Source organism: Alnus glutinosa, chromosome 5, assembly GCF_958979055.1.
Source record: "Alnus glutinosa chromosome 5, dhAlnGlut1.1, whole genome shotgun sequence".
Taxonomy (NCBI): domain Eukaryota; kingdom Viridiplantae; phylum Streptophyta; class Magnoliopsida; order Fagales; family Betulaceae; genus Alnus; species Alnus glutinosa.
Genome location: NC_084890.1, coordinates 2,860,971 through 2,885,468, shown reverse-complemented (window position 1 = coordinate 2,885,468; position 24,498 = coordinate 2,860,971). Strand labels below are relative to the sequence as shown.

Below are 24,498 nucleotides of genomic sequence, written 5' to 3'. Positions count from 1 at the left end.
TACTGTAATAAAGCAATCGTATTGCACGAGATCTTAATATATAAGTTGTCGCAATCACTAATTCCATGGTTTCTATTAAGGGCAACTTGTATTTCTATCCCACCAAGATAAGTATCAAGACTTTTAGGCTTAGAGACCGACAAAACCCATTATTAAACAAGGGAATTGTTTATGGCATGTTGATGTTTGCACGTTGATTTGACTAAATAATGAAAGTTGTATGCTGACCAATTTCTTTTCGTCGAGTGTACGTTGTACTTGGAGTTTTCCTTTTCATCTTCTTCTTCTTCTTCTCTCTCTCTCTCTCTCTCTCTCTCTCTCTCTCTTTTAATTTAATTAATTAATTTATTTATTTTTATAAAAAAAAATTCAGACAATTGGATTTGAATCATAGCGTATTGGCATCCACTTCATCAAGATAAGGGCATAAAATACTCAAACACCAGGCCGGTTAAGATACTCTGCGTTGGAGATCTCCTATCTCCTATCTATCCACACCAGTTGGAAAGATTGAAAAGAAAAGCAGGGAAAAGGAAGAAAAAAAAAGAACGAAAGAAGAAGATAAATCAAGGGTTATCTTATTGAGTTTATGAAAGAAGCAATATTTTGAAAGAAAAATGAAGAGAGAGAATTGCCTTACGTTTGAGAAAAGTTAATTTCATGGGGTTTAGGTGGCAGTTCCGTGTTGAAAATATAAAATATAAAATTTCAAAGTATCCTTTATCTTTCTATGTGGCCAAACAAGTCATTTAGTAAGAATTTAGTGATCTTTTTCCTTGATTTAAATGGAAAAATCATATTGGCCAACTTCAACGTACATTTGGGCATGATTTCATTATAAAGCCACCAATTATGAGCCTATAAGGGCCTACATTCGCACCCGGCTTGACCAAGGTTATTTAACTTATTTTGGCTAGTCAGATGCAAATTTGGGTGAAAAATCAAATTTGTGAGCACTATACACTCAAAAAAAATAAAAATAATATATATATAAAGAAAAAAAATCTTGAAATTTCTTTTAAAAAAAAATAGTGAAAATTGATAGCTAAAATAGAAAATGAAAAAAGTGGGTAACTAACTAAAAAAAAAGAAGGTTTTTTTAACTAAAATAGAGAAGAAATTTGCTGAACGAGATGCGAATGCTCTAAGTTCCGACTCCAACCAATCAGTTTTCAAAAGGAGTTTATCATCCTCATTTCTCAAAGGATAAAGAAGACACTAAGCAACAAATAAAAAGGGATTATCAAAACAAGTCTGAGTAGACTTAATTTAGTTAATTAGCATCCACAGCTTTGTCACCCAATTTGTTCCACATTGTTTTGAACCAACACCCTTGATTTTTGCTATTCAACAAGGGAGTACACGTACTAGGTCACAAGTCGGTTCACAGTAATACCATCTAGCCCCCTAGCTGACCCAATCAATTCGGTTTTTCATGTGTTTTCATGGCGTTTGATGTAAGTTCCATAGTCGCTTTGGAGCATTAGGGGGAATATTTTGCCATTTTCAGTGCAATTTGCTTAGATAAGTTCTAAATGCAGAGCAGAACACAGTAGATTGATAACAAAGACTGCATTAAGAAAAACATATTCTCAGAGAGTGTCAATGAGCGCTGGGTCATGTCTGTCGTGACTCATGAACTGTCACAGTAGATTGATAACAAAGAATGGAAGAAGATAGTGTTGTACAACATGGAGAATGTTCACAACCAAAGGATCAACAAAAAGCTCATGCCTGCATAAATTTCTCCATAGAACTCGTTTGAAAAGAAAAAAGTGAAAAAATCTAGTGCCTCAATCATTACATTACCTCTCATCTCGGGGAGTAAACATAACCACCAGAAATACACTAAGGCCCTTCATGGTTCCCAGTTCAAGTATTCACCCCAAGAATGAAACCATTGCTATACGAGGGAAGATTGCAAGAAGCCCCATGATTTTTCACTGGAGAGCGGAACTGATTTGGCGTCACGGGAAGTGTGATATGCAGTCCAGCACTACGAAGAACCTTCTTAACATTGGCACACAAAATTTCAGATTGATCCGTGAAGAAGGCAGGAGTGCCCATGGATTTGATCAAATCAAGAGCTCCAACCCAACTCACACAGCTATCCAATCCACAGTTCAGCGCAACAATAACATGGGGAGAAGGCAGGTAGGTGGCTTCCTCCTGGTAAACACCCCTCACAAGATTCACCCTCACTCTGCTACCTATTCCAGAAGTTGTACCAGACAAATTTGTTGGAACTTCAGGTCCCACCATTACTATTTGTATATTGCCCAGTCCATTCAGTAAATGACCTACCTCTGCAAATGCTGGCATCCAGTCCAACTCCCCCTCAGGCCCTAGGTAGTGAAGAATCACCTCCTTCCCCTTGAGTAAAAGGTTCTTTGAACTGATATTGAGAGCTGTTAAAATGTGATAAACTGTCAATGGGTGGGAGAGAATGTCAGCAACAGGGCTTGATAATGGCAGTGACCTAAGATTATAGTACTCTGACCAACCAGAAAGAAGGATTGGGTTTGAGATGCCATCTCTTAAATGATTGTGAAAAGGTGAATCACGAGGGTACTCTTCATCATCAAGCCCACCCCATGAATCCCACAGCCCACCTTTAACAGGAAGGAGACCAAAAGGACAGTGAGAATAGCAACTACACCTTCTCCTCCACATGCCCTTCTGATGGATACCTAATGATTCAAGCCATTTACAAGGCTGCTCAGCAGAACAGGGGAACATGAATATTTTGATTGCCAGCTCCTCTTCCTTTTCCATCATAACCTTGTAAAGACCACACATGCTTTTATGTGTTTCCTTCCAATGCTGCTTCTGGCATATGGAACTGCAGTAAACCACTGCTCGACACTGCCCACAACAGAGAGACTGTTCTCCAAGAACTTCTTTATCGCACACTGCGCACTGCCTCAGGCCTGCATGTGAGTATACTTTCACATCAATAAAAGTGTCATCCTTTGGTGGTTCTGCGTATTTGGTAGGGGTAGAGCTAGCTGTAGTAGCCTTTTCTTCATATGCCTGACCGGGTGGATGTGAGACTGTAACTGCAACAAGATCATAACCCTTGGCCATTTCTGGAGGCCACTGGACATCAACTGTCTCAATAAATGGTTCAAAATACATCAACATAGACCACTTTGGACCACCTTCTCTATCTACCTGAAGTAATGGGTGCATCAGAGAGATAGCTTTCATGAATGCATATACAAATCTAAGTTCTTCAAGAGTTGGGTTCCTAAACCGAAGATCATCTGAAGATGTGCAACGGGCAACATCAATAACTGGAAAACGATCGGTCCCTGATGTCTCCAATGACAAAGACTTGATCATTTTCATATTTGAGGGAAACATCAATGACTCCCGTTCATACGTGACTCTTAACAGCTCAACATTCGGAACCCGGATAGTCTCTCTCGAGCCTGTCATCTTCTTAGCATCATTTTCAGATCGAAACATGTTGAACCCAACATCCCCACCATCCCCTCCAATGAATTGAGCACATGAGAAAGGCTGTTTCTTGCTAGACCAATCCAAATCTTTCCCAACCCGGATTCCAAAAAGGTGTCCCGGTCGCAACCTTCTCCAGGGATCAGTCCTATATAGAGCTGCTGAAGCTTTAAACATCGACTTAATAAAATTAGGAGCAATACCCTCTACATTCATAAGACATGTCCCGGATCCAGGACCAAGCCCGGGACCAGACCCGAATTGCTCCTGGAATCTATCAAACAGGTTCTTCAAATGCAGATCCATTCTGCCCCTATTATCAGATCTAACTATAATTTTGAAACCCCTAAATCCTCATACACCTGTAAAACAATAACAAATCATCACCCCTTGCAATTACAAATGACAAAAGATCCCACTCTTAGTTTTACAGTGAATATGGTCTCAAAGGGTTCAATAACTGCATAAATTTGTTCACTTACCCCAATGCCCAAGTATAGGAAAATGGGTAACTTTTACCATGTGAATGTTACAAAATTCAACCCCAAAAAGACGCACACGAATTATAGTCATGGGAATTGCAGAATTTAATTCATGGACCCTTAAACTGCTATGGAAACTGAGAATTGCATAGAGATCATATAAAATTTCTGAACTTGAAAAGATGAAAACGATTAGTGCTTCATACCAGGTTTCTTGTTTAAACGACAAACCCTCTCCCAAATCTCCGTGCACAGGGGCGTGGATGCACAAAACAAGCGCGCCCGAGAGAGTGACTGAGCTCAAGAGAAAGTCAGATTCGGAGCATTTTAGACATCCGACCAGCTCTACTATGAACTGAGAATGACTGCCAAGGTAGACTGTGATTTGACAAAGGATATAAAATAAAATAAAAGGAAAGAGATGCACACCATGAGCTCGCTCTTCTTTTGTTAAACTGGATTTGGTTCAGGTGATGGGAAAAAAAAAATTATATTATATTTGCTTCTTTTAATTGTCTAAATTTAATTTTATTCTTTCTTTTTCATGAAAATTTTAAAAGGTGATCAATATTTTTTATGTTCTATGAATTACACCCGTTTATTTTGAGAAAACACAAATGTTATAAAGTTTACTTCTAAATTATAAGGAAATAAGTTCTTTTTTTTTAAAAAAAATAATAATAACCTAATGGTTGCGTGGCCATATTTAGTGAAAAGAGGGGCCACTGTGCGACCACCTCCTATATATCCTGGTCCGGCACGTCACGATCATCCTCTATTCCTTTCCTCCATAAAGAGTGGTCACACATCACTGGATTTTTTTTTTTTTTTTTTAAAAATAATAATAAGTTAGCTCTTACCATTATAAAAGTTAAACACATGTTAAAATATTCTTATAAGAAAGTGTAAAAGGTTATATAAAAAGTCATCAGAAAAATATTTGTTAAAGTATTTGAGAATAATGAGAAATTCAAACAAAAACAAGAAACATTTATATAATAGTCCAAGAAACATAGCCCATATATTTTAGGATAAGTTTGCCACGCAAGAATAAACCCTACAATGAAATAAGTATTCCGTTAATTTAATTGCACCATTGTTATTGGGAATAAAGGAATAGTCATTTTAGAAATAACTATTCCGCTTGAAAAAGTATGAAATAGGTATTTTCCTTGAATGAAATGGCTCAACTGGACCTCTGTGTTATCACACTGCCTCTGATGAGGATTAACTATCCCCGATGTACTATACTAGTAGTCGTCTAATCACCTTCGTACAGTGGTTAGGGATGGCGTCGATTAAGAAGAGAATGTGTTATTCCTATGTTATTTTTAAAAGGAAATGTATTTTATAAAATTTGGTTTACATTGTATTTTATTTTCGTTAGAAATTTTTTATAACCAACAAATGAAGCAAGAATGTAACTTATTGTATTTTTAATAATATCCATTTTCGTTTTCAATTAATTATTATTCCGGTGTACCGTCCAAAAGTATACTTAAGACGAGGTTTGCTTTTCCTTCAAAAAAAGAAAAAAAAAAAAAAAGAAAAAAAAAAAAGACGAGGTTTGCTTTACCTTAACGGCAATAGACAGTTGATCAATTTTGACGGAATCCGCCACGCGTACAGATTCCGCATTTCCACCCATGAATAGAAAAAAATAAAATAATAATAATAAAAAAAAATAAAATGAAAAGAAAAATCTCCAATAACCCAATCCCTTGACACACAAACGCTCTGTGTCTTTCACACCTTTCCTCTCTAGGGTTAGGTAAAAGCCCAAACGCAAGAGCTCCCGCACTTACACAAACCCTCTCTGTACATCTCTCACTGTCCAAAATGATGCAACCTCCTCCAACAGGCGTGGCTCAGCCAACAATGCCACAACAGGCACAGCAATACCCACAACAGCCGTACATGATGATGCCGCCGCCGGCGGCGGCAGCTCAGGCTCAGGCGCCTCCGCCGATGTGGGCTCAGCAGCAGGTCCAGTCCCACCAGGCCCACCAGCAGAACCAGCCCACCAGCGCCGAAGAGGTCCGCACGCTCTGGATCGGGGACCTGCAGTACTGGATGGACGAGAACTATCTCTTCAATTGCTTCGCTCAGGCCGGCGAGGTAAACAAGTTACAACTCCACCCACCCAACAGCTATCTTCATGTTATTTTTTATTATTTATGTTATTGCTTTTTTGGGGGCTTGATCTGTGATTGCGTTGTATCCTAGTGGTTTCTTTATGTAGCCTACGTGTTTGATGTATTGTCTCAGTGCTTCTTTGTGAAATATTGTTACTTTTTTATTTGCTATTTTATGGTTGGATTTTGGATCCTGTCGATGTTTCTGTTATTTTTTGGTCGTAAAACTTGGTGGGCTGTTTCTTTCTTTTGTTTTCTTTATTGGGTGGGTTGGGGGGTGTGGCTATGGCTTATTGGCATGTTTTCAGCATGTAAAAAGGTTGGGATTTTCATTCACTGTGGTGAATATACAGTGATCAAATTTTGGATAAATTAGTATTCGAGCATCAGGAATATTCTATCATCTTTATTCAAATTGTGTTAAACCTGTAAATCATGGCCTTAGACAAATAAATAAGGGGAAAGTGAGAGGGGTTTCCCCTTTTTTTGTGGGGGAGGTTTAAATTATCGAAGATGTTTGTGGTTGCAGGTAGCTGCAGTGAAAGTGATCCGCAATAAGCAGACTGGTCAATCAGAGGGTTATGGCTTTATTGATTTTTCAACACGTGCTGCTGCAGAAAGAGTACTTCAAACGTATAATGGTACCATAATGCCAAATGGTGGGCAGAACTTCAGACTGAACTGGGCAACTTTTAGTTCAGGCGACAGGCGCTCTGATGATACTCCTGATTTCACAATATTTGTGGGGGATTTGGCTCCTGATGTTACTGACTACATGTTACAAGAGACCTTCAGGGGCCGTTTTCCCTCAGTTAAGGGTGCAAAGGTTGTGATTGATAGGCTCACTGGTCGGACAAAGGGTTATGGGTTTGTTAGATTTGGAGATGAAGGTGAACAGTTGCGTGCTATGACGGAGATGAATGGAGTTCTCTGTTCTTCAAGGCCTATGCGAATTGGGCCGGCTTCGAATAAAACGGGTCAGCAACCGAAAGGTATGTAAAACATTTAATGGAGATATTTTGTTGGTTAATTACGTAATTGTACTTTTAGTGACCTTATGTATTTAGCTATCTATAAAATCTTAGGTTGTGTTAAGAGAAAATAATAATCAGTTGAATTTGTTGCCGATACTCTGAGCCTGAGTTTCTTCTCCGATATAAAATGTTCCTTGTTAGTTTTTTTCTGCCAAATTCAATCATTAGTCATTCTGCTGTATGCTAAACATTATGGTCTAGTTTGCTTCCTTTCAGTTATGCACATCAAGATATGCAGCACTTTCGAAAGTGATTTCCTTCCTTTACTCTCGTTTAAGATTTGGGCACTGTAAATGCTATTAAAATCTTAAAAACTTATAAAACTCATGTTGTCTCAAAGCAGGGTGTTGAGAGGCTCTGTCATCTAGGGGCCTGGAACTGATTTCAGCTGAAATGGTTACCCCTATAGTGCATGGCCTCCCTTAGGTCAGTTTCCTAGTTATGTCTTGCCCTTTATTTCTGTGTGGCATTTGGAATGCTACATTTCAAATTCAAGTTTCAGTTCATTCTATTGGTTGAGCTTTTAGTCAAAGTTGCATTTTGTGGCTCTTCTGGTTACTGAGAGAGTTGATCATCCAATAACATTTTTGGTTTACGAGTTTATCCCCCTTCTGTTTTTTTTTTCCTCAACATATTTTTTCAGAAGAATTACACCTTTACATTCTCATGTACTATTTCCTTGTCATTTACGTTTTAGTCAGATTTATTGTTCCCCTTGTTGATCCACGACACTGAATTCTGATTAATGTTTCTAGATTTCAGTTCATGGGAAAAGATTCTCTGGGTTTGCAGCTGGCAAGTCATTGGAATTGCCAGAAACTGCATGTTACGGGCTGGTTTCTATTTTAGTCCATGGGTTCATAATGATTTATCTTACTGCTTTTATCACTTGGGGTGGCCACCTGTCTCTCATCCTATCTTTTTGTGTGAATATAGGCCTGTCAAACTAAGTAGATTATGTTTGTTTCAGGACTACTGCAGCTTGGCACTTAAGGCTCGGGTACTGCTTGATGCAGCCTTTTTAAGTAATATTACAAAAAAGTCCTTTTGGATGTCTGTATTTGTGTGCATGCACAGTACGTAACGATGTTAAATGTTGAGGGCTAACTTTTGTGCCTCAGAGGGTGCTTTCTACATTCTTGTACATCATCTGTTGGAAGCATTGTCAAGACGTATTAAAGTCGTAGCATAGTGGTCCTAGTGTGACGTGATCAATAATTAGAAAGAGGGCCTTGTTATGTGCTTATTCACAGAGTATGTATGTGATCTAATTTTGATTACTTATAAAAAAAAGAAAAGAAAAAAGAAGAAGAGTATGTATGTGGTTATCAGTCGGATTAGTGAATAAAGTTTTGGGTCTTACACTTGGGTGGGTTGTTTGGAAGATTCACAATTTGGTTTGCTTCGCTGTTATTTCATTGGCAGCCAGATGGAGCATTTCAAGACTCAAATAAAGGGATGGGTGAGTTAATAGTAAATTTAGTGCAATATCAAGAAACAAAAAAGTTTCCTTGATGGACCTCTTTGGATCATCTCTAAATGTTTTGATCTGACAGACGGTAGCTATTAATTTTGAAACTAAATAAAAAATTTGCATTACCTTGACTGTTCTCTCCTTTGTTCATTTTATTAGTTTTATGAGGATCTAACTATTGGATTGAGTGATCACTTAAAAAGACTGACAGTGATGTCATTGATCCCAGCCACAGTGTACTATTTAAGGTGGTTGCTACCAAATTTTCCTACTGTCAGGTTGCATTCTGTTTAGATGTTGTATCTTCAATTGTTTGTTCGGTTGTTTTTTGTGACACTTGTAGAATACATTTTGACAATTGTTCTGCTTCTATGGCGTTTTATGGGGATGAGGATTCCCTATGAATTTCGGTATGAAATTTGGGCAGTCTAAGAGAGGGGGCTGCGGGGCCCACCGGCCCCAGGCAGCCTAAGATGTGGGGCCCATATCTCCCCAATTTCTGTGTTATTGAGGCAGCTTAATATCAGGGGATCCCAATCCGTTTTATGGGGGGATTTATCCTGTTCACAATCCTCTGTTGCTGATCATGGTTAGTGGAGCTTTCAGTATAGAAATTAAATTATGTGTGTTATGAAGCTCTCTTGCGACTGGCAAGATGCGTTAGGATTTACTCATAAAGACTGCAAAATAGGCAGAACATTTTCTGTCTGCTTATTAAATTCATTTGTGTTCATGTTTTTTAGTAACAGTTTCTAGTGTTGATTAACTGCTTCTTGAATCATGTTTTACCAAAACACCTCACCTTTTATTTCCCTTTATTTCACCTTTATATTTCATATGCAGCTTCATACCAGAATTCTCAAGGGACTCAGAACGAGAATGATCCAAATAACACAACTGTGGGTACTTGGCTTGTTTCCTGCATGGAAATTTCTTTTTCGCAACATATTTGTGACTTCAAAACTTTCACTGCAGATATTTGTGGGCAATTTGGATCCTAATGTTACAGACGAGCATTTGAGACAAGTTTTCAGCCAATATGGACAATTATTACATGTGAAAATACCGTCAGGCAAGCGATGTGGGTTTGTTCAATTTGTTGACAGGCAAGTAAATTTTCCAGATATTTGTTGGGTGATATTTCTGAGTTATAGAGCACACAGTTATTCTATTATGTGTTTATGTGATTTTTCAGAAGCTGTGCTGAGGAAGCATTGAGGGTGTTAAATGGAAATCAGTTGGGTGGACAAAATATTCGACTTTCTTGGGGCCGTAGTCCTTCAAACAAACAGGCGGTATGTTTTACCTAGCAATTTCCAATGCTTTTTTTCTTCGTGGGAGTTTCCATGGGTGCATGAATCTGACTAATGTGCAGGGTATCTCTGCTGGCGTTCAGCCTCAGCCAGATCCAAACCAGTGGAATGGGGCATATTATGGATATCCATATGGGCATGAAAGCTATGGGTATGCCCCGCCTCCCCAAGATCCTAACATGTATGGATATCCTTATGGGAATTACCAGCAGCAGGCACCACAGCAGCAAGCGGGATATAGCTGAGAAATTTTGGCTTCTTCTGTCGCTATCTTCCCTGCTTCTTTTATTTAATAAATAAATTTAGTTGTAAGATACTGTTTGAAGCTACTTCGGAGCTCTCCCTAGTCTTTTCGTGGAAACCAATCATGACTCTTGTTTCTTGTATGTCAAAATATAACTCAATTCACTTGCTAATGTTGTGTTCTCACGTAGTTCTGCCATTTTTTCTACTCGCTGCTTGTGTTGTGCTATTAGTGTCTTCTCCCTCGTGACGTGTAGATTGTTCATTCACCCGTTCTCTAGTAAGTTAAAAGGTGCTAAAAGTTTCTATGTTTTTGATAATTGTTGAAGGATACGTTGGTATAGTATTTGAATGGTCATTTATGAGAATCACTATTTTAGGTGTTAAAATATATGATAAAGATTCTATCATTATCATATATTAATGCCAATGTCTTTTTTTTTTTTAATAAAAATTATTTATTTTTCTTAATGGATTAATGGAATTAGGGGTGGGTATCGGGGGAATTGGGAACGGTAGGGGGTTTTCCACCTACCGTCCCGACTTTGTCGGGGAAGTCAGTAATTTCACCGACTCCTTTTTGACGTTGTATATTTTGACCGACTCCTTTTCGATAGTCACCGTTGACGGTAACGGTCGGTAATCGGTAACAAAGCTACTTTGCTATGTTTTTACCAAAAACAAATGAGAGACAAAAATGACAAATTAGGAACAAAGCTACTTTGCTATGTTTTTACCAAAAACAAATGAGAGACGAAAATGACAAATTAGGGAGGCTATGCTGTTAGACCGCGAGAACAATGGCTTCCACGTCGCTGGTTCATGAGGCAGCAAAGCTATGGTTACAGTGGTGGGGCGACGGCGGCTATGGGCCGGCAACGGCTGGCTGATCTGGTTATTGCGTAGAAAGAGCAAATGAGAGACAAGAAAAAATGAGAGACGAAATCCTGAGAGAGACACAGCGGGGCAGATGGCTGGTTGATTTGGAAGCACGAAAATCATATTTCAACTTTCATTTTTCAGATAATAGTCACCTTGTGTCTTGATACTTCGAAAAAGGATGAAGGGCGTGATTATGGAATAATCATTGAGAGTACAAAACATTCCCTAAGTTTTGTGTTCATCTCGACTTCCGTCTCACCTTCATTCATTATAGACTAAGACTCTTCGTCTTCAGTCATCGCTACTCGACATTATCATCGACACCACCATCAGCAACCATGACTACCTCTACTACTCACCAGAGACACCATTACAACTGTCACTCGAACACCTGATATTCTCAGGGTTGTCGTGTCCGTTGGAGCATGATAATGCCAAATATGTATGTATGTATATATATATATATATATATATATATATATATCAAAGAAAAGAAAGGAAAAAATATGCCCAAGAGGAAAAATGTTTAACTGAGTCACTGACCATCGTTTTGGAGTTTGAAACTGAAGACTACAGAATGGAAGGCACTACATTACAAGCCTTTGCATGGAAAAGATGACTGAATTGATATTAAAAGGTAGCAAAGAGTGTAAACAACAGGAAAAGAGAAAACTAAACGACGATGATGTTCTTCTCTTCTTCAATCTGGTTTCTTCAAATTCAAGCAATTATCCGTCGCTTGGCCGAACAACTCCTGGACCTGTTTTAGTTCCATCTCTGGCACCACCAAACACAATGGGATTCTTAGATCCAACAAAGACAAATTAACTTTCATCTAACATGATTTCTTTTGAAAAAGGGAAGCAAAAGAAGAACAGAATTGGCTTAAACACATTTTTGGCCTGAAAAAAGAAAAGAAAAAAAATTGCTGGGAAAGGCCGGAGACAGACCTGCTGCCTCCAGTTGTCTCTGAAGCTCTTGGCCAACGGCGTCGTTCTCTGCCTGCACAATCAAATCATACTAAAACGGTTAGAATCTTGAGTTTGAGCACGGCGGTCAGTCAGTCAGTCAACTCCACACCTGCAGTTCCGCAATCCTTTTCAGTTGCGCCTCTTCACCTCCCTCAGACAATGGCAGTGCTGTAACCAGCGCATCAAACTGCAAAACCAATTTTGGTATACCTTGAAATTTGAGGAAATCCATGTGTTACAATACCTAGAAAAAATTCTAGAGCATTCCTGATCTGCAAATGACATACCTGTTTAGCCGCCTTGATGAGAGCAGCGCTGAGGGGCTTAGGCTGTTCGGAGACGTTCACGGCGGCATCCTCGGCGGTAATTGGTGGTGGCTCCGGGTAGTTTGGAGAGAGTCGCACCGGCGCAGCGTCCCTCTGGAGTGTTCCAAAGGTGTTGAAAGCCAGAGCTGCGATTGTGTTCGCTTGCTCTTGTAGTTGCGATATTATGTCCATCTTCTGCTTGACAAAGATACCAAACGAGGTTTGCAAATTCTTGGAATTTTCCTCAATTTCTCAGAAGCCAAACAAAAATCTAAGAGATCTGCAAAAGCTGCAACGTTTCGTGTCAATTGGAGCTAGAGACGATGGTTGTCAAGTTTGGACAGAGATCGTCACCTTGGGAGGAATCGGGCGGCAGAGAGAGGCGACTGTAGCCTCTACGCGCTGCTCTCTACTTTTTTTCTATTGTACTATGCCGTCCCTTTAATGTTTAGCGTAGGATCAATCGGACGGTCCAAATCAAGCAGTATGACAAAAAAAAAAGTGAGAACACTCTGGCTGTGGTCGATGATGCACATGTGCTGCAATCCCCGGGTCGGCTGGATTTATTGCCTTGGCCACGACTCTCATTCAAGCATTCCCATCTATCATCTCGTATAGTAGCTCATTATCCTCCTTATAATCCAACTTTAAATCACATATTAAAAAAAAAAAAATCAAATCAAATAAACAATACACACTTCAGAGCCATAATTAGTGGGTTAAAGAAAAATAATTTGAATCTAAATTATAAAGCAAACAAAAGTTAAAAAGCCTAGCCAAATTCAAGTCCATCTTTGTCAATTGAATTGTCGTCATTTGGAATTTGTGTACATAGAGATTCAACTTCGCCCCATTCTTTAAGCGTGAACTTGAAAATTCCATTTAAGAGAACAAAAGGTGGCCTAGAATTACCAATGCAATAATATACACCAAACCAAATCGACATAATCCTTATTTATTTTCATAACCCAAACAACAAAGAATTAAAATACCAGCCCTAACCAAATATCAAAACTGTAATAAAATGCAAACATGTATTGCAAATATACCTGACTACTAGATTTAGATAAAACATAAAAATAATGTTCCTCACATATCTGGAATCTCCTTTTGTTTTCATTGTGTCTTTGTGCAATGTATCTCAGTGGAGGAAGTTTATATTATTTTAAAATCTTGTAAATGTGTACCAATTCGTTTAAATGGTAACCATTCTATCCTCAACTACTTACAGAGAAAAGGCTATTACATGCAAACTTGTGTCAGCACACATATCTTTTGACATATTATCTTTCAAATTATAATTCAAAATGGATTAGACATAGTCTTTGATAAGCTCATTAGATATTAATTACAAATATCTTCATTCAATTCAAGCTTGAGATGATGATAGCTTTTAAATACTGAAGCATTTTTAGCAGTCCTAGCAGATCCAGCGAGATAGAACCAAACAAAACACTTGTAAGTAAAGTGACTGACCTCTGGCGAAATCCGGCGAGAGAGAGATTTTTCGGCGATATTCCGGCGAGAGAAAGCGTTTCCGTCGAGATCCGGCAGAGAGAGATTTTTCTGGCGAGAGAGGGATTCCGAAGAGAGATATTTTCCGACGAGATCCAGCAGAAAATCCGTCGAGAGAAGGACGGTCGGCCGGCCAGAGAGAGGGAGAGAGAGAGAGAGCGCGATTTGACGGCGAGATCCGGCAGAGATTCTGTCGAGAGAGAGGTTATCCGGCGAGAAGAACAAAGAGAGAGAGGGGGAGAGGGAGAGGACCGGTTTATGGAGAAGATAAATGGGTTTTTATTTTTATTTTTAGGGAAATAAACTTTCATGAATAAAAACAACATTACAATAGTAATCATCATATAGGTGAAAATCAACCACATTAAAGGTGTTCATCCAAACGAGAATTTAAAAGACGGCCAAATACAAACAATTTCTATTAAAGAAATCCAACCAAGTAGTCAGTCACACATTATAGACAAAAACCAATAACTAGATTAATACAAGTGCACAATAAACTGTCAAAAGAAACACTATATCAGAAAACGCCCAAAACAGAAGTTGTCGTTGGAAGAAAACACCACTGGAGACGGCGCGTGTAGCACACTCACTGCCATCGAAAGATCCCTTATAGTAGCTGATCACCAGAAACCCTCGGGCTCCACCAAACACTGCAAAAGAGACAAGACGTGGCCATCACGTGCAGCCTAAGGTGTGAGGAACACCCTAGTACGTGATTACCACGCGCCGATCACCGATGAGCTTTTCGACCTTATCAAGCAGCGACAGTACTAGAAAACGGCGGCGAGTAAGGCTGGGGAGCACGTGTCAAGTAGAGGGCAACGGAACATAAGAAGATAAATGGTTGTTTTGAATTTTTTTTTTTTTGCTTATTTCACGAGAAATGGCAAAGAAAGAGAGGGAAAAAGTCTCAAATGTTTTTAAGCTCTTTTTTTTTTTAATCCACATAAGCAGAAGTGGGATTCCAGTGGGATGCTGGTGGGTATCCTAGCATTTTCCTACATTTTAATTAGAAAAATGTTAAACATCTCAAATTTTTTTTTTTCTTTCTAAAAGTTAGTTCCCAGATGATGTATCACAATTCTATGAGATTGTGACACATTTTTCAAAATGACAGATCACATGATATTGTAACACATCATTTGAAAACCAACTTTTAGAAAGAAAATAATAATAATAATAAAATTGGAATGTCTAGCATTCGCCTTTTAATTAGGCAGTTCATTTTGAAAATTTATTTGGCCTGTTCATTCTATTGGTGAAAAAAACAAACAAACAAATAAATGAGTGGCTTGGATGATTGTTAAGGTGGCCTAAGAGGTGGTTCGACCACTTCCAATTGGTCACTTCTTGGCCATAGAAGATGATCCGGCCACCTTAACCGCCACCTAATATTAGACTAAAAAAATGTATTGCACCGAATGCAACATACCCATTACCCAATAGTAGATCCCAATCCAGAATAACAACAAATCAGAGAGCTCAACGGATTTGAATGGTGATAATAGGTAAAATATATACCATTGTTGTCAGATTCTCAAAAATTTATTCTTCGTTTGTTTCGATGTAAAATGATTTCCGTCGTAAAATATTTTCGAAAAAAAATGATATTTTCGAAAATATTTTCCAGCGTTTGACTCGTAGGAAAAAAATTACAATAGCAAAAAACGCAATCTGGCAACTGTTGTCAAAATTCAACGTCTGGTCGTCGTTGCTAGATTCTGGTGAGCCAGAATCCAGCGAGCATAAATCATGGCCAGATCCGGCATGATTCTGGCTGTACTGGTCGGAATCTGGTGACAGTGGCCGGACACCACCGGATTCCATCATCGACTGGATTCTGATGGTCGACCATCGCCAGAATTCGGCAATCGGATACCAAAATTTGGGACATTCGGCGGTAGATTCGAGATACCAATAAACTCTAATGCCTAAAGATGACAGATTCTCACAAACATGCGTGCAATGACGAAGAGTTTAAATCCGGAAACGATGTTAATTATTTTTCTAAAATTAAAGAAACTTTTATGGTCAAGTTGAAAATAATTTCTATTGACCATTATTTTCGTCCCTACTAAACGCCAAAAAATACTGAAATCATTTTTCAGAAAACATTTTATGTCGAAACAAACGGAGCATTATGTACATTTATTTTGCTGCCAAATTTGGTGTTCTCAAGCCTATGTAGTGAGAGATGAACGAATCATTTGTCAAGGTTACTTATTGTTTCTTGAGAGTTACAAGAGTTCTGTAAGTAAGTTCAGTCTATAACGTTTGGTTTCTTGAATTAATTCAACATTGGAGTTCTTTTCACACAATATTAACATTTGCACTTCAAGCATTGCTCAATATGTACATATATAGAACGAGATTTAAACAAGTCGAAGTGGGTTTATACAAATATTGTTCGAGAGCTCAAATTGAATCGAATCAAGTTTTTTTTTTTTTTTTTTTTCACCGTTCAAACCAATTCATATGTGTTTAACTTATGTAATATTCATTAACAGCTCTGTTCATTTACGCCAATATTACTTGGGCATGTATAACTATTAGACTTCACCAATAAAACCTCGTCATTTAAAACTTAAAAGTGACGCGAGAAAAGATTTGTGCAAGGCTTTTCGGCTTGATTCATATGTAGTTGGGCATGGGCCATTCAGTTCCTGAAAGTCCATTTTCACAGCCAACCTTTTATAGGTTATGGTAATTTCCAATGTTCATAATTTATATATAAAAGAAAAGAATCAATTGGTTTAATCGGTTTAATCTTTTGATTTCACAATTACGAGACTGTTTGTAAAAGAAAGTGAAAAGTGAAGATATAGTTGACCTGATCTACACGATTTTATACTACTGTTAATCCAAAATGTAATGGATCGGGATTCCCTACAATTACGGCTCCCAACAATTCTCCTTACCCCTTGCAACCAGATAGGATCGTAGGAGAGCCCGTGCTCGGGCAGCGGGGCCCATCAAGGGTCTCTCCTAGCTCACTACAATCCTCTGCTCAGATTGTGGGCTTGAAAACAGACAAGAAACTGGAATACTACTAAGATTAAGCACAATCCTTCCCAATCATCATGGGAAAAGCAACACCAAGAAAAATTCGACATCAATTTTTTTTTTTTTTATAAGTAATTTGGAAGAGGTCAAAAGTAACAGTGCACAAGTAGAATAACAAAACAAAACCATCGAAGGGCCGTCAGATACAAGAGACTAATCTTATGTGTAACTTAATACTCTTAACCAGGGACTACTACTACCTATTTATTCTCAAGCCTTGAATCTACCATCATGTCTTTCCTATGTTAAATTTCCACGAACAACTCTCAGATCCTACAGTAAGGCTCTAAGATTGTGTAGAGTATGGAATGGCATCTTTGACATTATATTCCATATCACTCGTGGCTCCAGAAACAGAGATCTGGGGCTCAATCATCTCTGAAACAAGCTTGGTCTCTGATGGAATAACTTCTCCATCAGACTTTATTGCCAGTTGGCTGGTCTCTGGTGTAGAGTGTGAGCCCAACTCGGTAGTGTCAGCAGGATCACTTGCAGGTGTTCCATGTAAAAGATGAAGCTCCAACAGTGAAGCTTGTGCTATATCTTCCTTTGGAAAAGCTAGATCTTCCATCATAGTGTCCATCATTGCCAGTTGGCTGGTTTGTGGTGTAGAGTGTAAGCCCAACTCAGTAGTGTCAGCAGGATCCCTTGCAGGCGTTCCATTTAAAAGATGAAGCTCCAACAATGAAGCTTGTGCTATATCTTCCTTTGGAGAAGCCTGATCTTCCATCACAGTGTTCATCATTGCCAGTTGGCTGGTCTGTAGTGTAGAGTGTGAGCCCAACTCAGTAGTGTCAGCAGGATCCCTTGCAGGCGTTCCATTTAAAAGATGAAGCTCCAACAATGAAGCTTGTGCTATATCTTCCTTTGGAGAAGCCTGATCTTCCATCACAGTGTCCATCATTGCCAGTTGGCTGGTCTGTGGTGTTGAGTGTGAGCCCAACTCAGTAGTGTCAGTAGTTTCACTTGCAGGCGTTCCATTTAAAAGATGAAGCTCCAACAGGGAAGCTTGTGCTATACTTTCCTTTGGAGAAGCCTGATCTTCCATCGCAGTGTTCATCATTGCCAGTTGGCTGGTCTGTAGTGTAGAATGTAAGCCCAACTCAGTAGTGTCAGCAGGATCACTTGCAGGTGTTCTATTTAAAAGATGAAGCTCCAACAGTGAAGCTTGTGCTATATCTTCCTTTGGAGAAGCCTGATCTTCCATCACAGTTTCCATGGGTTTGGGTTCAGCAAATACAGGGGTTTGGTTGAGTTCAAGATTTGGGTTCTTTGCTTCATCATGAACCAATTCATTCGGGTTAAGGTTGAGACTTGCAGCCTGATGTTGAACTTGAGGCTCTTTAGTAAAAATCTCAATGCCTGGCACTGCATCAACAACTAATGAGTCAGATGCTGGTTCTGCCTTCGATTCTTTAGCTGCCTCTGCATCAAGATCATGCCCTTTAATCAGCATGGAAGCTTCACATTCCTGCAACAACTCATCTCGTTCGACAACCTTATCATGATCTGGCAGTGACATAATAGAAGCAGATTGGGTCTCAAGTCCAGGCTCCAAAGTTTGCCGTGGCGCTTCATTTTCTCCCAAGGAAAGACTTGCATCATTCTTTGGCAAGTTAGCAGCTGGAGGGACCAAAACAGAGGCAGATTGGTTCTCAAGTGGATTTGGCATTGCAGTCTGTATCCCAGAGGATATAAGTTGATCCGAAAGTTTAGGTGCATGGATTTTATGCTCATTAGGTCGCCTGCCACTTTGTCCTGATAGGGGAACAGAATTATGGACCTGAGTTTGTGGGTTGAGAACTGGGATTGGAATCTCTTTTCTGGTGTGCATCTTAGCATGTGGAGCCACATCATTTGCTGCAGTAATTGGAGTGAACAGCCCCGGAAGAAATACAACACCCCTCATTTGAGTATTGGTGTCGCCTACCTTAACATTAAGAAGATACCCAGCATCAAATGAACCTTCAATGACACCGGTTACCACCTGACCCACCATGTCATGATTTACATCATCACTTGTACCTGCACTTTCTTTGTTTTTCCTCATGCTGTCAGATCCAGGCGTCACAGGGATCTTCTTCCCCAGCACCAGATTTTCATCCTTACGTGGACGACCACGTTTCCGCTTCATGGGAAGGTCTGCAGGAGATAAAGAACTGGTCCTTTGACTCTTTTGGTCCATGTTCAAAAACAAAATTACAGTTCTACACTGGTCTTAGAATTCTTTTACCTGCAAACAACAGAACAAACAATAATATGATTAATTTGGATAATTACTTGGTCAATGATATAAAATTTCTAATACTCTGGTTTGCTAGCAGAAACCATATAACTCTAAGGGTAATAATGTCTACATCAACTCTACACCAAGACACATAGGGTGTGGGACCCATGCATGTGTGGGTCCCACATCCAATGTGTCTTGGTGTAGACTTGATGTAAAAATAACACATCCCATTTTCATATGTGCTCTATTTTATTGTTGTAAGAACTTATGTCCACAATATGATAAATGGATACATTATTTATGCAGCAAAAAGACCAATTACTCCTCCTTTTTCTTCTTTTGTTAGGCTACACTATTACTCCATGAAGGACCTACTGTGACTTGAAAAAAGAAGTTATGAACTATGCATAGCTACGGTCATAGGTCTTGGTAATTGACCAATTCATTAACTACACAACCCAAGGAGAAAGGACATAACATTAATTGTGACGACCCATTTTTTTTTTTTTTTATACAAATCATTTGCTTAATCATTAATCTCTTAAAATACAAATGGATCCTCACAGTGGCATGACGATGTGTCGCAAAGCCAACATATGGTACATACCCCATAATATGTACCTGATAATCAAAGTTACATCTATTTAACTATGCAGCGGAAAAACATAAACCTAATAGCGGAAATAACATCTTAAACATCTATCATAAATTAATAACAACAAGAGCCATTTAACATCTATTTATTTAAGTTTTTCCCCAATATAAATACATAACAGAAATGGCTCAACAATACAAAGTGTCACAGGCGACACGAGCCATAAATCCAAACCTATAAAACAGTGGACACCCGTGGTCCGATAATTACAACCGTCGCGGCAAGCTTCAGTCATAATATTTCAAGTACACTTCTACGACAACATTAACTATGATCGAAGTACCTGCAGCCAAAGGAACATCATCTGTACGGTTGTGGAGGTTTGCCACATCCGTATAGGTGAAATGATGAGTTCACCGCCTCAGTAGATAATACCGAGACCTCAGTGATATTAAACTAACTGAGTTTTCGCAAAGACCCAACTTTTTCCTTTTTAGTCTCGCGTACACTATAACAATTACCAATTTATTAACTTTTGTTTGAAAACTCCCGTAGCTGATATAGCGAACACCGGCTATCAGAAAACATTTAAACATACTATGTAGTTGGACTCATACGTAAAAGTTCCAATGGCTTGGACGCAACCACGTATAAACTCACCTACAATAATACTTTTATGTTGGTAGCTCAAATGCATAGAGATCTAACGTCACTAACTGTGATATCACCATGCCTCAGAGCATTACAACTTCATGTCTATGGCACATAGTTGTCCATGCGGTTACTAGAGTAAAACTCTGATATCCAACTTCTTACTGATGTACCACGACAATCCATCTACTTACTCCCAAGTCACACTGATATCGCAACCAATAGCGTCACAACCAAGTACACCAAGCTTAAAACATGTCATCTCGCTCTTTAGTACCAGCTTACTATTATTTTCCGAATATAGTTAACACTAAATCCTAGGGCATTACAACTTCATGTCAATGCACATAGTGTTCATGAGGTTACTAGAGTAAAACTCTGACATCCAAGCACTTCTTACTGATGTACCATGACAATCCATCTACCTACTCCCAGGACACTATATTACTCATACTGAACAATGACAATACTCTTGTACCTCCAAGCTTAATGTTCTAAAATCATGCAACTAAACGATAGCAATATACATAAGCTCTTTTGCCATTAAAACTCTTAGGCATACCAATACGTCTAGCATAGAAACTACAATATTCTATATCATGAAATCATCACACAATTTAAATCATGCTATATATGCTATGCATGCTACTGTACTGCTGTTAAACTGCTAAACTGAGCTGTTACTGGGCTACTGATGGGGTACTGCTGGTTACTGCATGCTTTATGCTCTATGCTACATGCTCTTTGCTTGACTAGTAAATACTGTCTTACTGTATCATGCTGATAAATCATACTTTTCTAAACATTTAATATTTCATCCAAAACATGCAATGCACTGTACTATATTGTGAAACTATCCTTGGAGTATTTGAACATACTCTAAAGTACTCAAACCAAACAAAACAGATATATTCAACATACAGTTGGTTCATATTTATAAAACGTATATATTTTGCAATTCTATAATATATAAAAATAACAGTTTCTCAGTGAATAAAATTTCACCTTGCTGCATTGGACTCACGACTTGAACATCCACTTGAATTCTAGTCACCCGGACACAACATTGAAGAACCAATTGGAGTCTCCAATCATGAAACGAGCCTGCAAATACTTATAACATTAGACTATGCTATGGAACTCATTCTATGACGTTTAGACTACCCGCGTGCTCATACGTTACGTTGCGTTACCCGTGTCTAAGTCTAGTTAAGTACCCTAAACTATTATTAAATTAACACATAGGTTTAGGTTCCTTTTATTTTATTTACTAACACAAAGATGTATCAACTATTTTATTAGCTTATCAGTTATTGTTGCATTACATTATCATTACTAACCCACCCCCCCACCCCCCCTTTATAACTTATTATTTATTTATCAAGTTAGTAATACATATCTAACTTACATACATGTATATACGTGTGTGGGTGTGGGTGTGTGTGTGTGTGTATATATATACATATAAAATGCTCACTCAACTAAACCTAATCTGAATACGCATAAAGATTGGCTTAGTGGTTCCTTATATATAAGCTATGGCTCCAATGCTATATAATCCGTATGTATTTCATTTATTATTATACCCCTTTCACCTACACTATTTACTCATTCCCTTAATTTATTTCTAGTTAAGTATATGTCCTATCAATCGGCTCATAGAACCCACACTCAACACTTACCTGTTTATCATATTGTCTTAGAGTCCTTACACATTAATTCTTCTCATGCCTTACCTAAAATCCAAACCATCCAAAGCTCATAAACATAACCAAATACATCCATTAGCACACAAAACCACATAACCATACCTACATAACATTTCATTCCTTATTTCAACCACCCTTGCTACCAGTGGCGGACCTAGGCTTTTAAAAATGGAGGGGCCAAATTGAAAAGAAAAAAAAATAAAAGGGGCAAAATTAAAAAAATTAAAAAATTAAGGGGTAAAATTTTAAATTTTTTTTTTTTTTTTTGGAAAAAAAAATTTTTTTAGGGGAAAATTTTGGGACTTGGGGGGGCCAGGGCCCCCCCTAGCCTCCATGTAGGACCGCCCTTGCTTGCTACTTACACCAAAGGATCACACACACTAACTTCAAATTATACACCGACTCTCAATAGCTTCCCACATCGAGAAACCTTTCAGCCACTATATATATATAACCCCATATCACCCTTTTTCACATAATCATAAATTCACCTCTTCTCATGCCTTACCTAAAATCCAAACCATCCAAAGCTCATAAACATAACCAAATACATCCATTAGCACACAAAACCACATAACCATACCTACATAACATTTCATTCCTTATTTCAACCACCCTTGCTACTTACACCAAAGGATCACACACACTAACTTCACATTATACACCGACTCTCAATAGCTTCCCACATCGAGAAACCATTCAGCCACTATATATATATAACCCCATATCACCCTTTTTCACATAATCATAAATTCACAACCCAATACCATTTCATATGTATATAACCCTCTACTAAACAAAAGTCTCCCAAAATGTAATCCAAACATCCAATCGGCCAACTACCGAGTCACCAAAAATCTCCACATTAGATTGATCAACACAACACATTAGAATTCCACCATTAATAACCAATCATCCATAGCCAACAAAAGCTACTAAAATCAACATAAAGAATGCAAACCAACCAACAAAAGCCGTCAAAACCCTCTAAACCTTCACACGGCCATAGCCATCAAGGTTCACCAAATCAATACCAAAATGCCAACCAATCAACCATAAACATCAACTTCTATCCTTAACAAACTAATCATTTACCATTTATTATTAAAATACCAATCTAAATCAGATTTGCATTCCATTGAAACACCCATCATAATTTCAATAATCATCAAGACAAAAATCCACATCAAAGCCCCCAGTCGGGACCTATCAATGTCACCTCTAAAAATCACATCTTCCCACAATCGGTAAGCATCAAAAGCCTAAAACCAACTCCAATATCATTAAAACAACACAATGGAAACTTAATCAAAATCCCACAATCCATTTTAGAACATTGAACACAATCAAGCCTCACAAAACCGAAAATCCTTCAACAAAATAGACCCAAAAATCATAGTCAAAACAACTCTCAAATCTACCACCAAAATTCCAACAATCATCTACTAAATTTCTTTCCAAAACCGAACCTAACCCAACCAAACATTCAACAATCAATAATAGAGTATTAACTATAAACTAATACAATCAAAAATCACAATGCTTAGTTCCAATCTCAATTAACACCAACACTAAATTTACCCATTCCAAAACCAACAAAATCAAGACCCGTACAATCTTAGAAAAACCCATACCCATTTCGGTTATCTCCAAAAACCTGGATAAAAATCAAACCCTAAGAACCCATTCGGTATTAGAACAAATTCAAGGAACCTTAAAAACAATTTGGAACACCCATTTTCAAAATCCAAATCTAAAAGTTAAGGAAATGTGATTTTTACCTCTCCTGATTCCCATAGCTTAAACCCCATTTCAGCCCATATAATTTTCTAGGTCTACGATCAATGGGTATAATGAAATTCACAAGAAAAAGCAAGGGATTTACCTTACAAAACTCCCATGGCCGGAACCCATGAAAATCACCGGAAAAACTAGCTTAGCCCGCCGGAAATCAGCTCCCTCTCAGTCGCTCGGGTTCGATCACACGGTCGGATCTCTCCCTCACGATCACAACGTGCGTGCGTGTGTGATAGAAGAGAAAGGGAGAAAGGAGCGGGAAGAAGGGAGACGAGAAGAAGAAGGAGAAGGGGGTGTCGGGCGTGCGGGTTGCTTGAGGGGAAGGAAGAAGGATCCAGATCCTCTCCAGTTCATTAGAACTGGAGAGGAGCCCGTTTATGGCCAGGATCTCTTTAAAGAGATCTAAGGCCACAAATAAGGAATAGGATCCTCGCCGGTTGATGGCCTTGGATCTCTTTAAAAAGAGATCCAAGGCCATCAACTGGCCACGTTGTCAAGAAAAAAATAACTTAAAATGACAGGAAAAATAACTTGAGAAAAAGCACCTGTCTTGTCACTGTCTCACTAGTTCCTCTTTTCTAAAAACGTGATTTGGCGCGCCTGTGGACTGAAGCTTTCTTTTCCCAAAAAAAAA

General features: G+C 38.5%; 4 protein-coding genes across 7 annotated transcripts; 1 reads left to right on the top strand and 3 right to left on the bottom strand.

Moving 5' to 3' along the window:
- Positions 1 to 1,557: 1,557 nt before the first annotated feature.
- Positions 1,558 to 4,341, bottom strand: LOC133868756 (uncharacterized). Its single transcript, XM_062305753.1, has 2 exons — positions 4,151 to 4,341; positions 1,558 to 3,824 (listed from the first exon to the last, which is right to left on the bottom strand). Exon 2 carries the CDS (start codon positions 3,766 to 3,768, stop codon positions 1,873 to 1,875), a length of 1,896 nt encoding a protein of 631 aa, XP_062161737.1. The 5' UTR covers positions 3,769 to 3,824; positions 4,151 to 4,341; the 3' UTR covers positions 1,558 to 1,872.
- Positions 4,342 to 5,671: 1,330 nt separating this feature from the next.
- LOC133868229 (polyadenylate-binding protein RBP45-like) lies at positions 5,672 to 10,316 on the top strand. The gene is made up of 6 exons (XM_062305049.1): positions 5,672 to 6,062; positions 6,609 to 7,071; positions 9,431 to 9,486; positions 9,563 to 9,693; positions 9,783 to 9,882; positions 9,963 to 10,316. The coding sequence occupies exons 1-6, from the start codon at positions 5,784 to 5,786 to the stop codon at positions 10,143 to 10,145; spliced, it is 1,212 nt and encodes a 403-aa protein (XP_062161033.1). The 5' UTR covers positions 5,672 to 5,783; the 3' UTR covers positions 10,146 to 10,316.
- Positions 10,317 to 11,532: 1,216 nt separating this feature from the next.
- On the bottom strand, positions 11,533 to 14,128 carry LOC133869483 (mediator of RNA polymerase II transcription subunit 21). 3 transcript variants are annotated; one of them, XM_062306507.1, is made up of 6 exons: positions 13,778 to 14,128; positions 12,656 to 12,946; positions 12,284 to 12,590; positions 12,106 to 12,183; positions 11,976 to 12,027; positions 11,533 to 11,802 (listed from the first exon to the last, which is right to left on the bottom strand). In XM_062306507.1, the coding sequence occupies exons 3-6, from the start codon at positions 12,491 to 12,493 to the stop codon at positions 11,726 to 11,728; spliced, it is 417 nt and encodes a 138-aa protein (XP_062162491.1). In that variant the 5' UTR covers positions 12,494 to 12,590; positions 12,656 to 12,946; positions 13,778 to 14,128; the 3' UTR covers positions 11,533 to 11,725. The 3 variants fall into 3 exon arrangements, with proteins under 3 accessions (XP_062162491.1, XP_062162492.1, XP_062162493.1); XM_062306508.1 differs by having other exon boundaries at positions 12,284 to 12,581; XM_062306509.1 differs by having other exon boundaries at positions 12,284 to 12,946.
- Positions 14,129 to 16,924: 2,796 nt separating this feature from the next.
- On the bottom strand, positions 16,925 to 24,286 carry LOC133868316 (uncharacterized). Of its 2 annotated transcripts, XM_062305151.1 has the most exons (3): positions 23,953 to 24,286; positions 21,364 to 21,462; positions 16,925 to 19,115 (listed from the first exon to the last, which is right to left on the bottom strand). In XM_062305151.1, the coding sequence occupies exon 3, from the start codon at positions 19,065 to 19,067 to the stop codon at positions 17,169 to 17,171; it is 1,899 nt and encodes a 632-aa protein (XP_062161135.1). In that variant the 5' UTR covers positions 19,068 to 19,115; positions 21,364 to 21,462; positions 23,953 to 24,286; the 3' UTR covers positions 16,925 to 17,168. The 2 variants fall into 2 exon arrangements, with proteins under 2 accessions (XP_062161135.1, XP_062161136.1); XM_062305152.1 differs by lacking the exon at positions 21,364 to 21,462.
- Positions 24,287 to 24,498: the final 212 nt, after the last annotated feature.

Excerpts from the sequence above, each read along its gene's own strand:
- LOC133868756 (XM_062305753.1), bottom strand. The coding sequence starts at position 3,768 with ATGGATCTGCATTTGAAGAACCTGTTTGATAGATTCCAGGAGCAATTC.
- LOC133869483 (XM_062306509.1), bottom strand. The coding sequence starts at position 12,493 with ATGGACATAATATCGCAACTACAAGAGCAAGCGAACACAATCGCAGCT. Across the intron at positions 12,028-12,105 it reads AAAGGATTGCGGAACTGCAG|GCAGAGAACGACGCCGTTGG; the intron begins GTGTGGAGTTGA and ends TTGATTGTGCAG. Across the intron at positions 11,803-11,975 it reads GAGACAACTGGAGGCAGCAG|AGATGGAACTAAAACAGGTC; the intron begins GTCTGTCTCCGG and ends TGGTGGTGCCAG.
- LOC133868316 (XM_062305151.1), bottom strand. The coding sequence starts at position 19,067 with ATGGACCAAAAGAGTCAAAGGACCAGTTCTTTATCTCCTGCAGACCTT.
- LOC133868229 (XM_062305049.1), top strand. The coding sequence starts at position 5,784 with ATGATGCAACCTCCTCCAACAGGCGTGGCTCAGCCAACAATGCCACAA. Across the intron at positions 7,072-9,430 it reads AACGGGTCAGCAACCGAAAG|CTTCATACCAGAATTCTCAA; the intron begins GTATGTAAAACA and ends TTTCATATGCAG. Across the intron at positions 9,487-9,562 it reads ATGATCCAAATAACACAACT|ATATTTGTGGGCAATTTGGA; the intron begins GTGGGTACTTGG and ends CTTTCACTGCAG.